Source organism: Galleria mellonella, unplaced genomic scaffold (genome assembly GCF_026898425.1).
Source record: "Galleria mellonella isolate WM207_F2 unplaced genomic scaffold, CSIRO_AGI_GalMel_v1 utg746, whole genome shotgun sequence".
In the NCBI taxonomy this organism is placed as follows: domain Eukaryota; kingdom Metazoa; phylum Arthropoda; class Insecta; order Lepidoptera; family Pyralidae; genus Galleria; species Galleria mellonella.
In genome coordinates, this window is record NW_026442148.1 from 2,605,467 (window position 1) to 2,619,979 (window position 14,513).

The 14,513-nt window shown below is 37.9% G+C and overlaps 1 protein-coding gene across 1 annotated transcript; it reads left to right on the forward strand.

Annotated features, from left to right (window-relative positions):
• Positions 1 to 649: 649 nt before the first annotated feature.
• Positions 650 to 13,264, forward strand: LOC128202096 (uncharacterized). The gene is made up of 8 exons (XM_052901161.1): positions 650 to 1,045; positions 2,767 to 2,855; positions 3,163 to 3,560; positions 4,404 to 4,467; positions 6,659 to 6,741; positions 7,656 to 7,749; positions 8,182 to 8,300; positions 9,832 to 13,264. The coding sequence occupies exons 1-8, from the start codon at positions 894 to 896 to the stop codon at positions 10,252 to 10,254; spliced, it is 1,422 nt and encodes a 473-aa protein (XP_052757121.1). The 5' UTR covers positions 650 to 893; the 3' UTR covers positions 10,255 to 13,264.
• Positions 13,265 to 14,513: the final 1,249 nt, after the last annotated feature.

Here is a 14,513-nt window from a genome sequence, read left to right on the forward strand (position 1 = left end):
TTAGCCATGACACATAGATCATAAACAAATCAAGATGGCTTGATTGGCTATTTTTCTCCAAATTTGGCCATAATGTAGCACCAAAATAAATCAATTCCTTAATTAAAATCTTCTGAAATAAATATATCTTTGATGCAAAAACTAATTTTAAAAGTTCTTAAGGGTAGTACCAACATTCTAAAAAGCTTAACCTGATTTTTAAATCTTTTTTACTTTTTGTATAACTATGAATCTATAGTTTTGAAATGACGGGTAGATAGTAATTTAATAGTTAATGGATTAATCTAGCCCGGTGTTTCCCAACGTAAAGTCCACGCCCCACAGGGGGGTAATTAAAAATAGACTCAAAACGATTTTAACCCTCTTACTCCGGACCATTTAAACGCAATGCTAAGAGTAGATATCGGTGCCAAATTTAATAGGTATGTATTTATTAGGTATAATTTCGTTTGACGTTAACAAAATATCAACTGGGCGATTAGAGTCGTCTAGTAAACTTTGTCAGGAAAAATTATGTATGGGGGCATAAAAATTTTAGAAATGTTCAAGTAGGGCATGGCACAAAAAAATTTGAGAAACACTGATCTGGCCCTTTTTAAATTTGATTTAGTTAAAAAATATGTTATCCAGTTGGCAACACCGTCTGCAACCGCGGTAAAACATATTTGTGAACTAAACAAAAAGCAAAAACATTTACTTTTTTTTATTAGAGTTTCTACCCGCCTAATATTCAAATAAGAAACACATTTTTGTATTTATTTTAGACAATAAAACTTCAACTTTACTGAGTTACCTAGAAACGCTTACTATTTATCTAAATAGGTACTAGAAGCGATTAATATTGAACTATTTAGATTAAAAATTAAAATAGGTACTATTCTCTTCAAACCAGAATGTCGTCATCAGCGCCTTCGTGCGCGAATAACTCTAAAGCTGAATTAATTGCTATATATCGGTTAGAATTCTACAAAAAGAAGAAAAACTGGAAGTTTTGTGCGGAAGACAAGGAGAAAAGTAATGAAGAGCGCCCAGTCGAGTCGACTAAGTAAGTTCTGTTTTTATTAGGTACTGCCTGTTTCCTGCGACTTGGTTCATGTGCATCCTTATTATATTTATACTTGGTTTTTTTTTTTAATTTGTAATAGAATGGTAACCCCGCCCGCGCTATTAGTATACGCCGAGACACCAGTGTTAGCTTATTGTGATGAATTAAAGAATTAATCATTATGGTTTCCAGGGGGAACCATGTGGAGGTACTAATATATTGCTGCAGAACCTGATAGGGTATATTGCTGACAATGGAGCTGTAAGACCCACTATTAACAATCCCTTTCCCCCCTTAACAACAGTTTAACCAATCACTATGAAATTTGTTATACACATACTATATGAGATGGAGAAAAATATGGACTTCTTTTTAACCCAGTTAGTAAATATATCAGTCATACAGAAGAAGTCGTAGGTAAAAGCTAGTCATATAGTCACTATATACATATGGTTTTTTTTAATGGAACTGTAATAGTAAAGCACCAGTGAGGAATGACAAGTGAAGATGAAAAGGCAGGTCAGTAGCCCATCATGATGAATTCCACTAGAATTATATATATATACTTTTTTTATACAACTTAGAATGGTAAACAAGCTGACGGCCCACCTGATGGAAAGTGGTAACCGTCACCTTTAGACATGAGCAGTACTATGGACATATATTATAGAGGTCAACATGATAGGGTGTATTGCTAGCAATGGGTCAAGGAGACCACATTACTGACAATCCCTTTCCTCTCTTTATACATATGTTAAGTTGGGTTATACCTACCTATGTACCAAGTTTCATTTAAATTAGTTGAGCCGTTTAAGCTTAACTGAGTAACATACAAATGCCTCTCACATGGGGAGGGGGGGGTTGTTGCCACCACGCTCAGCAGTTTAGTTAGCAGCTACAGTTAGCTGGGTGGAAAGGGATTGTTAGTAATGAAGACTGAGTATCTCATTGTTAGTAATATATCATGATGGGCTAACTGGCCTGTTTTCATTCTCATCTATCACCCTTCACTGGTGCTCCGCCAGCGTATCCCGTTAGCGCAGGCAGGGTTACCAAACCATTCTCACCCATAAAAAAAAAACTACAGTTAGCTGTAGTTGCTAACCAACCTGACAAGCTAACACTAATATCTAAATATTAGTTGTGTTTTAAGAGAGAGACACTGCTGCCTCTTCCTTGACCATTAAGTATGTTTAGTTGCTTCTTACGACACCAACAGAAAAGGAATGGGTGGCCTATTCTATGTCGGGACCACATGGCACCTGACTTCATCCGCACTTATCATCCCTGACTTGTGTACTGTCAGTGTAAATTCATTCAAACTGTCTCAATCTAAATTTTCTATTGTCTCTCCATAGACAATAAATATCAATAAGAAATCAATGAGTCCTAACAACGATGGTAGACTGCCATGTTGAATTCTAACATGCTTGGTGAAATGTGGATATGTCAAGTGTTAAGTCCATCACAGCAAAATAGCCAACAAGTCAACAACAGAGGGGAAGAGATTGTTAGTAATGGTCAGATTAGTCCCCATTGCTATCAATATGCCCTGTCAGGGCGACCTCCACGCAGTTCCTCCTGGAAACCATCATGACAAATTTATCATGGATATTGTCATGATGGGATGGTCATCCATTAAAAAAAAACAATCGTGGGCATATATATTTATTTATATTTGAATTTTATATTAACCCCATTATTTTCACTGCTGTTTAAAGAATTCTAAACAAGACATTCAATGTGGAAAATGGAGAAAATGTCGAGAAATCACCGCCAGTGGAACATACCGTTTTGGAGACAATTTCATGTAAGTACTCTTTAAGAAATTAGTGGCGAATTGTATTTATGACGAATCTCGTTTGTGACGGACTGTTTTATGACGAGCCTCTATTAGTGACTATTGATACTTATTAGGAGCCCTACTTGTGACGAACTGAATTTATGACGAACCTCGTTTGTGACGAATGACATTCGTAACAAATTTGGTTTATGACTAATTGTAGGTATATATGAAAAATCGAGTTCATCACAAAAATCTGAGGAATGATTTTTGTGATGAATTTATGTAAAATAAGTAAGGCACCATCTTAGTACTGAATATATTTAATTTTCAGCAAAGGAAACTCCGCCAGCCACGTCAAACAGTCACTTATCTGACACACGTCGCGATGATCTCTGGGTACCATTCAAAAATACAGATGACGAGGGAGCCGGTCAGGGCAAACGTGTTCGGGCAGAAATTGAGAAATATCGAGCAAAAGATATAAGGCTATGGTCGGAATTCGACAAATGGGCAGTATGGGAAAAAGTTCCGAGCAACCTTGTGGATCCAAATGAAGGTCAGGCAGAGGTGTCCCACGATTGTCCCACGGTGCACGTCAATTGGCCCGAAGATAGTAATATGGCAGCTGTTAAACGTTGGGCAGAAACTGAGAATGGATTTAATTCTATTATCGAGGAAAATATACGGTTGGAGAATGAAAATGGGCAGATGTGGAATGAATTTGCGCAGGTAACTTTCAGTTGTTGTTTTTATATGATTTTTAATAAGCTGACGGCCCGCCTGATGGAGAGTGGTGACCGTCGCCTATAGACATGAGCAGTACCATGTCCATGGTGCTGTTCATATTCATAACAGAGAGTACATTTAATTAATTAATTTTTTAATTACAAAAGAGAAAAGTCTGCATGTGTGTGTCTGTCCCACATGGGTTTCTGCCGCCATATAGCTGAGCTTTAGGGTTACTATTTCATTATCACCCATAAAAAAAAAACCATACATAATACTAACAATATGTCCTATCAGATTGACATCCACGCGGTTCCTCCTGGAAACTATCGCGCTTAATTCTTGTGGGATGCATCACAATGAGCCAACTGACCTGCCTTTTCATTCTCACCTACCATCCCTCACTGGTGCCCCGCCAGCGTATACCAATAGCGCAGACGAGTCGTCTAGCGGTCATAGGTCAAGATTGGGGGAAAGGGATTGTTAGTGATAGGGTTTAATGGCTCCATTGCTAGTAATATACCCTATCAGGTCGACCTCCACGTGGTTCCCCCTGGAAACCACTGTGATTAAATCTTGTTGAATTCGTCAGGATGGGCCAACTAACTTGCTTTCATCCTCACCTATAATCTCACTGGTGCCCCGCTAGTGTATACCGATAGCGCAGGCGTTATCATCCGTAAAAAAAAAAACCGTAGTCTAAGATCTTCTTATTTTGAACTAGATGGCGCTGATATGACCCATTAAATATATTAATATATGGGTGACAATGACCCATTAAAAAGCCATGTTTGCCGGGGGCAGTCAGCTTGTTTGCCATTCCCATAAAGTGTTGTTGCATGGCAGGAGTATCCCGAGGCTGGCCGGCGCCGCCCGCCTACGCCGCCACCCGACGACGCCTGGCCAGACGGTATGACTTATTCACTTTTAAACATTAACATTACATTGAATTTACTGGGTACAGAGGAATAACACCTGTGTCCTCAGGAATGGCAACGCATGGGGGGTATCATGAGCGAAATAGTATACTCTGTTATGTCCATGGTACTGCTCATGTCTATAGGCGACGGTTACCACTTTCTATCAGGTGGGCCGTCAGCTTGTTTGCCATTCTAAGTTGGATAAAAAAAAAACATCCATACTAATATTTTTTATTTACGTATTTATTTATTTATATATTTATTCAAAATTTGTATTTGTTGTATTTACATTATTTTCACCGGTACCCTTCCTGCATTGGATTACCCGAATTAAATTATTTTCTCTCTAACCACACTGGGTTGGCTGGAAGAGATCTCTCTCAGAGATAAGTCCTCCCTTGTTGACAAGTTGTTCAACTAATCGTCGCATGTATTGTTTAAGTGCAATAAAGAATATATAGATAGATAGATAGATAGATGCTCTTTATTGTTTCCTCCAAAAGATTACAATAGTAAACTTATTATAAATATAAACAATTACAAGAAATAATCACAATGAGAAAACAATGGACGACCTTATCGCTAAGAGCGATCTCTTGCAGGCAACCTTTGGATGGAGAGGAGTAATTATAAACAGTTTGGTGGGAGGCACGATGAAAAATTTTGTTAGTTCTAAATATGGGAGATGTGATACATATAATAATATAAATATTATCCCTACTCATTATTATATTTATATACATACGCCTACACACACATATACATATATATATATATATACACATATACATATATATATATTCATACACCATACATATACAAATACATATACATACATGGACATAAACGCCTACACAAATACATAAATATATATAAATACTGTTCACGTACATTTTATATTTCGTAAGGAAACTGGTAAAGCATTCCAAAGCCGTACAGCTTGCACCGTAAATGATTTGTCATAAAAATTAGAGAAATGTACCGGAATCTTCAGCTGAAGGCCCTCAGAAGACCTAAGATTAAAACAATGGACGGTATGCAGGAATTCAAACCGCTCCTTCAGATAGTGAGGGAAAGAAGAGTTGAAAAGGGTATTGTGGAGCAGTGAAAGAATATGAGTATTCCGTCGAAAACGAATAGGAAGCCACTTGAGCTTAGTGCGAAACTCGGAAATGTGATCATATTTTCTAAGACCGAAAACAAACCTGATAAAAAAATTTTGAAGACGCTCAAGTTTGTTAAGCTGGTCTTCCGTAAGATCCAGATAACAAGTATCGGCATAATCAAGAATTGGAAGTAAAAGAGATTGGGATAGCGCAATTTTGGTAGCAGTAGGAAGGAAATTACGCAGTCTACGAAGTGAGCATACTGATCCGAAAACTTTCCTGCTGACAGATTCTATTTGTGGCCGCCAAGTAAGGGAACTATCTATAATTATACCTAGATCTTTCACTGATGCACTGAAGGGGATAGCCACATATATATAATATTATAAATACGAAAGTGGGTTTGTTTGTTTGTCACTTTATAGCGCCTCAACGGTTTGACCAATCACTATGATATTTGGTATAAACGTAAGTAAATATGGCCATTTTCTCTATTTAAAAAAAAAAATAACTCCAATTGTAAATACGTTTGCTATTTATTTTGTTCACAGCTAGAACACTAGATAAATACACTTTACTAATAATGATTACCCTAACACCATATGGTAATGGGGGAAAGGGATTGTTAGTAATGGGATCTAATTGACCCATTGCTAGCAATACACTCTATCAGGTCGACCTCCACGCATTCGTCACGATGGACTAACTGACCTGCCTTTTCATCCTCACCTGTCATCCATCACTGGTGCCCCGCCAGCGTATCCCAATAGCGTAAGCAGGGTTACCATTCCATTATTACCCATTAAAAAAAACACCATATGGTATATGCAAAAAAATACGAAGCCTAAAGGTGGCCATATTCGACCCAGGTACCTTATATGTGATGGATATATGTATACATATATATATATATATATATATATATATATATATATATATATATAAAGTATAAAAAGTATCCTATACCCTTCGTATAGGATACTTTTTATACCGGTCGTGCAGACGAAGACGCGGCTAAAGCCTAGTATTTTATATAATTCAAATAATATGACCAACCGCAAATGTTTTTTTTTAGAAGAAATTCGCGAAGCGGCATCCGTCCTGCTCGCCGCAGAAGCCAGCGTGTCCCCGGCCGACCTCCCCAGCTCGTTGCAATATGTTAGTACTGTCCACATTTTTAGATATTTTTTTCAATAACTTACAATGGTAAACAAGCTAACATGGGCATAGTGCAAATCTTGTCCTGTTTTAAAAAGCAAAATTGTACAAAATATAAAAATATGTATACCGTAAAGTTCTCCATTGTATCATCATTATGACCCATAATTCCGGAGGGAAAGGGATTGTTAGTAATGGAGACTGAGAATCCCATTGCTAGCAATATACCCAACCAGGTCGACCTCCTCGCGATTCTCCTTGGAAACTATCATGGTTAATTCCTGATGAATTCATCAGGATGGGCTAACTGGCCTGTTTTCATTCTCATCTATCACCCTTCACTGGTGCTCCGCCGGCGTATCCCATTAGTGCAGGCGGGGTTACCATACCATTTCACCCATCAAAAAAACCCATAATTCTTGGGGGGAAAGGGGATTGTTAGTAATGAGGTCTAATATCCCCATTGCTAGCAATATACCCTCTAAGGTCGACCTCCACGCGGTTCCCCCTGGAAACCATCATGGTGGGCCAACTGACTTATTACTTATTTACTTTTGACCACAACAGAATATTAGTGTTTTGCTCTTTTGAGGGCAAAGCAATAAACTGAGTTGTGACCATTTTGTGTTACTATGGCACACGCATTTTATATCCACGCATACGTGGTGTTGGAGCGGTATTTTTTATTTATTTTTTTCAATGGATGACAATGAAATGGTAACCCCGCCTGCGCTAACGGTATACGCCGGCGGGGCACCAGTGAGGGATGATAGGTGAGGATGAAGCAGGTCAGTTGGCCCACCGTGACGAATTCATCAAGAACTGTTCACGATGGTTTCCAGGGGGAACCACGTGGAGGTCGAGCTAATAGGCTAATATTGCTAGCAATGCGGTTGTCAAATTGTGTGTTGTAGCGCCGCGAGCGCCCCCTGGCGGAGTACGCGGAGTTCGCCCGCGCCGCGCACCGGGCGCCGCACTCCTCGCAGCTGGAGCTGCGCTTCCACACAGGTACTAGTATACTATTCAAAAAAAATTACTCCGCAAATAAAAAAAAAACACTGAAGGTCAGGCCGTATGGTTTAGTTCCTTTGCCTTCCCCCATTGTGTATAAATTAATAATACTATTACTAAAAAAAACGACAACTAAAAAGTAAACTGTTTGTAAAAAAAATGTAGTCGATACAAACATACGTAAGGGTTTTTTTTTTTAAATAGGTGATAAGGGAATGGTAACCCCGCCTGCGCTATCGGTATACACTGGCGGGGCACCAGTGAGGGATGATAGGTTTCACCCTCACCACCCATCATCCCTCACTAGTGCCCTGCATATATATATATATATATATATATATATATATATATATATATATATATATACCCAACCTACACAAAACTTTCGTGTCCTATTTTACTTCTATTTACTTTAAATTGTATGCGCAGTACCGGACCCCTCGCAACCGACATGGCTGACTACTGCACAGCTCCGCCGCCGGGTGGCAGCACTGGCGGCCGTGCTCAGGGACCTGCTGCAGCAGCTCAGGGAGCGGGAGAGCGAAGCGGTGCGTAGTATTAATAACCTCAGCTATGCTGATGACATGGTGTTGCTGGCTCCCTCGGTCAGTGCATTAAGAAAACTGCTCGCTGTGTGCGAGTAGTATGCTATTTCACACGGTTTGATATACAATGTAAAGAAAACTGAGTACATGGTCTTTAGGGCGGGTACCAGGTGTCCAACATATATACCTCCTATTATGTTGGATAGTGTTCCAATTAGAAGAGTGCATCAATTTAAATACCTTGGTCACCTGGTGACCACCAGCCTTAGAGACGATGTAGATATGGAGAGGGAGCGTAGGGCTTTGTCGGTCCGAGCCAATATGTTGTCCCGCCGATTTGCGCGATGTACAGATGCAGTAAAAATAACACTATTTAAAGCGTATTGTACATCGTTGTATTCGGCGAGTCAGTGGTTCCAGTATACTCGGGGGGCCTGCGATGCCTTGCGTATCCAATTTAATAATAGTTTCAGGTTACTGTTGCGGCTTCCGCGCTTCTGTAGCGCCTCAGCGATGTTTGCCGACGCTCGCACAGATAGTTTTGACGCAGTCTGGCGAAAAAAGACAGCTTCGTTTTTACGTCGAATACGCGGGAGTAGCAACAGTATCCTGAACATGTTTGTTAATAAATTGGATAGTCCTCTCGTGAAAATGCTCTCCGAGAGGACTAGATCATTATTAGTAATTAAGTATTAACATAGTTTTTAAGTACACTTACTAACAAGAATGGATCCCAGTTATCTAAAAATAAATAAATAAAAAAATAAAATTAAAACTATTTTTTTTTATACAATTTAGAATGGCAAACAAGCTGAGGGCCCGCCTTATGGAATGTGTTAACCGTCGCCTGTAGACATGAGCAGTACCATGGACATAACAGAGTATACTGTTTCGCCCATGGTACGCCCCATGCGTTGCCATTCCTGAGGACTCAGGTGTTATTCCTCTGTACCCAGTAAATTCACGCCATATCCCACCCTTCAAACCGAAACACAACTGCTTTACGGTTGAAACACGAATGGGGCAGAGGTAGCCAAACAATCGACTTTTGTACAAAGTTTCCCTCTGGTGAGTAGAGGTATGTATTCAAATGGTAAAGGGATCAAGGGATCAAATGGTAGAGGGATGGGCGTCCCTCTTAAAACTAAAGCCTAACTGCAGTTGCCAGGAGGGGAAAGGGATTGTTAGCAATGGAGTTTGATAGCCCCATTGCTAGCAATATGCCTTATCAGGTCAACCTCCACGTGGTTCTCCCTGGAAACCATCGTGAACAATTCTTGTTGAATTCGTCACGATGGGCTAACTGACCTGCTTCATCCTCGCCTATCATCCTTCACTGGTGCCCCGCCGGTGTATACCGATAGCGCGGGTGGGGTTACCATTCCATTATCATCCATTAAAAAAAAACTGCAGTTGCCAACCCGCCTGCCAAGCGTGGCAACTACTGTCAACAAGCGAATACCCCTTATGGAGATGACCTATGATCAGCAGTTGGTTTCAATACGGGTTTTATCGTCTAGTAATAATTTTGCAGCCACCGGCCGCCGCCTGCGAGCAGCCGTGCGACTTGACGACCGAGGAGCGGCCCACACGCGACACTGGTCCTTCCGCGCCCGACCATACGGTCCATAGTCGGCTGAAACGCGAACTCATGTACCAGATGCAAGACGACTTCCTAGCCGGCTCGTTTATGCAAGCGCCCGAAGGGTTTCTAGAAGACTCATTTACAAGTTTACAAGAATATATGCAAGTTCCACAGGAAAATGGAGGATGTTTCGGTATAGACGCTATGGATTGTTTTATGGGAAGAGATCCCGTCGCGGAAACCGGTGCGGGTGAGGGTAGGTACTTACAGAGTCATGGGGTTTATGAGGTTAACGAGAGCCATGGTCGGGGCAGAGGCAGGGTTCGGAGTTCCATAATAGGGATCGGTAACGGACGACCGTACAGACTCTGAATTCTAGAATATTCTTTTGTTAATAATGTTGGTACTAGAGGTAGCCGATATCTAATATATATGTTTATAATTACTCCTCTCCATGCAAAGGTTGCCTGCAAGAGATCGCTCTTAGCGATAAGGTCGCCCATTGTTTCCTCACTGTGATTATTTCATGTAATTATTTATATTTATAATAAGTTTACTGTTGTAATCTTATGGAGGAAACGACAAAGAGTATCTATCTATCTATCTATGTTACCAAATATATATGTTACACTATGTTTTACTGTAAAAGCCTTAACAATGTTTTTTTTTAATAGATGATAATGGAATGGTAACCCCGCCTGCGCTAACGGTATACACTGGCGGAGAAACCCAATATATAGATACTGGATCGGTATCCGTATCACCCATCCTTGTTAGTACTGTATAGTGTAGACAGAGAGTTTACTGCGGTAAATATCCGTCATTTTTGTATACAAATTTCAACGGGAACTTTTAATTTTGAAAGTTTTTTTTTTTCGTGTTTATGTAGATACATAAAACACAGATGTGTTATCTAATTTTTTTTTTTATGTTACCGTCTAGTACATTAACTTTTCTAACGTAATAAAGTTGTCACTAGGCGATGTTTGTACGTGAGGGGGGGGATGGTTAAGGAAAATTTATATATTGGGTCTCAATATAGTCAATCAATAAGTCTGTCTGTATGTTTGTTCCGATATCATGTAAAAGCTATTGCATCAAATTGGATGCAGTTTCCACAGTTGTATTCCTGAAGGTGTAACTTAAAATCTAAAGTGATATTCATCTTGTGCCTAGACGATACTTAGAAATGATCTATTTCATAACATACAGAGTATACTGTGCCGCCCATGATGTCCCTCATGCGTTGTCTTTCCTATAAATACAGTATTAACAGTAAAGCCTTATTAAACTCTTCTCTTAATATTGGTGGTCCCAAGTTATCCCAATGCATACCGTTTTTTTTTCTATCTTCACACAAGTCTTGCCCGTCACAAAGTTTTTCTACATATCTTTTCCATCTGCCAACTATATCTTGGTTGTTAATTAATCATTTGTTATTTTCGTCCAATACAGTTGTGCCTTTTGTCTTTGGTTTTCTAATTCCCTAATACATATAGTACATTAGATAATAAAGTAATAACTTTAGAAAGAAAGTAATATTTGTTTAGTGCTTAGTTACCATATCTTGATTGGCATTTATTTACCGGTTCAGTGGTTTAGTTTTTTTTTTTTTTTTTTTAAATTAAAAATGATTATTTCGGCAAAACAATTTGGTTATGCCATAATAGAAGTCAGTTTTTTTGGAACCCTATTTAATTATATGGCTGGCGTCATGTTCCATACAAATTATGGTAAATAATAGTAATAATCTCAGTGCATGATCATATTATAAGAGCGATATGTTTATATTTTTTTTTTTTTATAATTGATGTTTACTAAACAATCTTGGTTTATCTTTTTATCAAAGTTAATTGTTATATGTTTATCTTGTTATTTTTATATTTACAACGCCATCTATCGTCATGAAACAGTACTAAAAACAAATAATGTTTCACCGCTAGATGGCGTTATATATACATATTATATATATATATATATATATATATATATATATATATATATAAAAATTTACTGACGATGATAGAAATATTATAGAAGAAGCAAAGTTCTAATTTTAATAAAAACATGAAAAGTAGGTTATAATATGTCGATTCAAATATTTTTTGCTATAACGTCATTATTGTTTTATGTTTTAAATATTATTAGTATTATATTCTTCTGCAGACTGATTTTTGGTGCATAATTATTGATTGAATGTGTGAAAGGAGTTCAGAGTGTTGAAAAACACCGCCATTACAGTAGTCTAGTGTTGCTGAAATGATTTTAGTTACGAAAGGGTTTAGTGGAAAAAAAAAAATACTTTGTAATGTTCCGGTAAATATCAGCAGTTATTGTTAGCAATGACTCGCTCAGTTCTCATATCGATTGCGCCGTCTATTGCCATGCATGTCTGTGGTCACATATTTACATATTATTTCAATGTAATGTAAATAGGACTCCATTTTCCGCACTTAGCCTCTCATTTGGGCCGTTGTGCGTATGTACATATTATTTTAAAGGTACATATAAATTTTTACATGTATATAATTTTCCCCTTTTAGTATGAAATACTAACTCAACAGCTGAACGCGCCGTTTTAAGACCGTTCCTAATAGGCGTGGTTAATATATAGCAATGTCTATATAGTTTAGTCACAATATCTATATACAGGTCCAATAACGAATATGTTAAAAGTCTGTTATCCAAAAATATTGGATAACAGACTTTGAACATGTTCGAAAATAGATATCCGACCGTTATGGGCGATATCGAAATGGGTGATGAGCTTTTCTCCGCCATCAATGTCCAGAGGAGCCCAATATATAGATACCGGATCGGTATCCGTATTACCAAATGCCTAGTTCATAAATAAGTGCAAATACGTCTCAATTGCCTGTCAATTTTCAAAAACAATTTCGTCTAACAAATTAAAACATCTCCAAAGCCTAGCTACAGTTGCTATATACTTTATATGCAGTATACTTTATTTGTATTATACAATATAGGATCCAATCCCATCCGCCTGCCAAGCGTGGCAACTACTGGCGAAACCCCCCCAAGGGGGAGGCTTATGTTGAGCAGTGGACGGTGAAGGTGACATGATGACGTCATAGTTCGCTAGCAGAACGCTTTTTAAATAATCAGACACATCGTACTCGCTGTTGTAAATTTCTTATATTTAATAAATAAATAAAAATAAATAAAATAAAATATTAAAAATTAGGAAATTATTCTTGATAAATTGACAGATAATTGCCACATTGCAATATCTTGTTAAGTTATAAACACATAAATGAGAGGCTCGAAATTGTTTTGTTACCCGCCTTTTCTTGTTCATAAGTCCTTGACACATTTGTTAAGACGACCTGTTTGTATTGCTGTATTTTGTAAGAAACTAAATAAATGATTTTTTATTTTCATTGTTTATTTATTTTTATTGTGCCCTTCCATTCCTTCTAATTCTAATCATGTTATGCTTCATCTGGCTGAAGGTGATCTGGAAATCACAGTGTGTAAGGTGTTACCAAATTATCTGCGTTCCCTGCCACAGGGCATAGTATTAAATATATACGAGGCTCATTTAAAAAGTTCTTAGCCTAACATGGTTAAAGTCATTGGTTTTTTTTTATAACTACCCTCATTTTGTAGTTACATTATTTAGCAACAAGTATGCACAGTTTAGTTTATTCACAGTAACTCATTGTTCGTTTACACGTGATACCGTTAGTCAAGTCAGAGCTATTTTTGAAAATGGATAAAGTTAAACATCGTGCAGTGATAAAGTAACTAAATTTGAAAGATTTAACTCCAAAAGCTATACATGAAGACATGTCTGCTACTTTGGGTGAGTCCGCTCCTTCGTATGCGACTGTTAAAAACTGTGTGGCAGAGTTTAAACGTGGTCGTGAGACCATTCAAGATGAGCCCCGTAGTGGCCGGCCTTCGACTGCTTCCACTGATCAATACAAAGTAAAAATCTGTGATTTAATTTTATTTGATCGAAGATTGACAAAGACAAAATTTTTACAGCTTTGGGAACAGCAAAGCTAAAAAATTTTTAGGTGGTAAACATTTTTTTTACAAATGAAGAGGTCATAGCCGCCGTGGACGCGTATTTTGAGGAGTTAGACGAAGATTTTTTTAAAACTGGTATCGAAGCCTTACCGGGTCGATGGAAAAAGTGTTTTGAGCTCGGAGGAGAGTATGTTGAAAAATGAAAATAAACTCAAAATCGTGTGGTTTCATTAAGTATGTTAGACTAAGAACTTTTCAAATGACCCTCGCACATTACGATAAAAATGGATTTCTTTTTATCTTTTTTATTTAGAGGCTTTTATCCTATAAGGATATGTCAGTCTCATCATACCCTAATTTTATAAAATACCTCACATACTTAAAACATTGATACATAAATAGATAATACATAATATCATAGTAGTCTATTTTAATAAAGGAAATTATTGATACAAAAATATAAGTAATTAAAGATTTTGCCATTCCGGAATGTCGGTCGGCGAGTATATTTGAAAATAAACCAATCTTCTGCCTATTGAGACTATATTTCTGTATCAATACTTCCCTTTGTGTTTTTTTTTTATACAACTTAGAATGGCAAACAAGTGTGGGGCTCTTCAAAAAGGGTATATTAC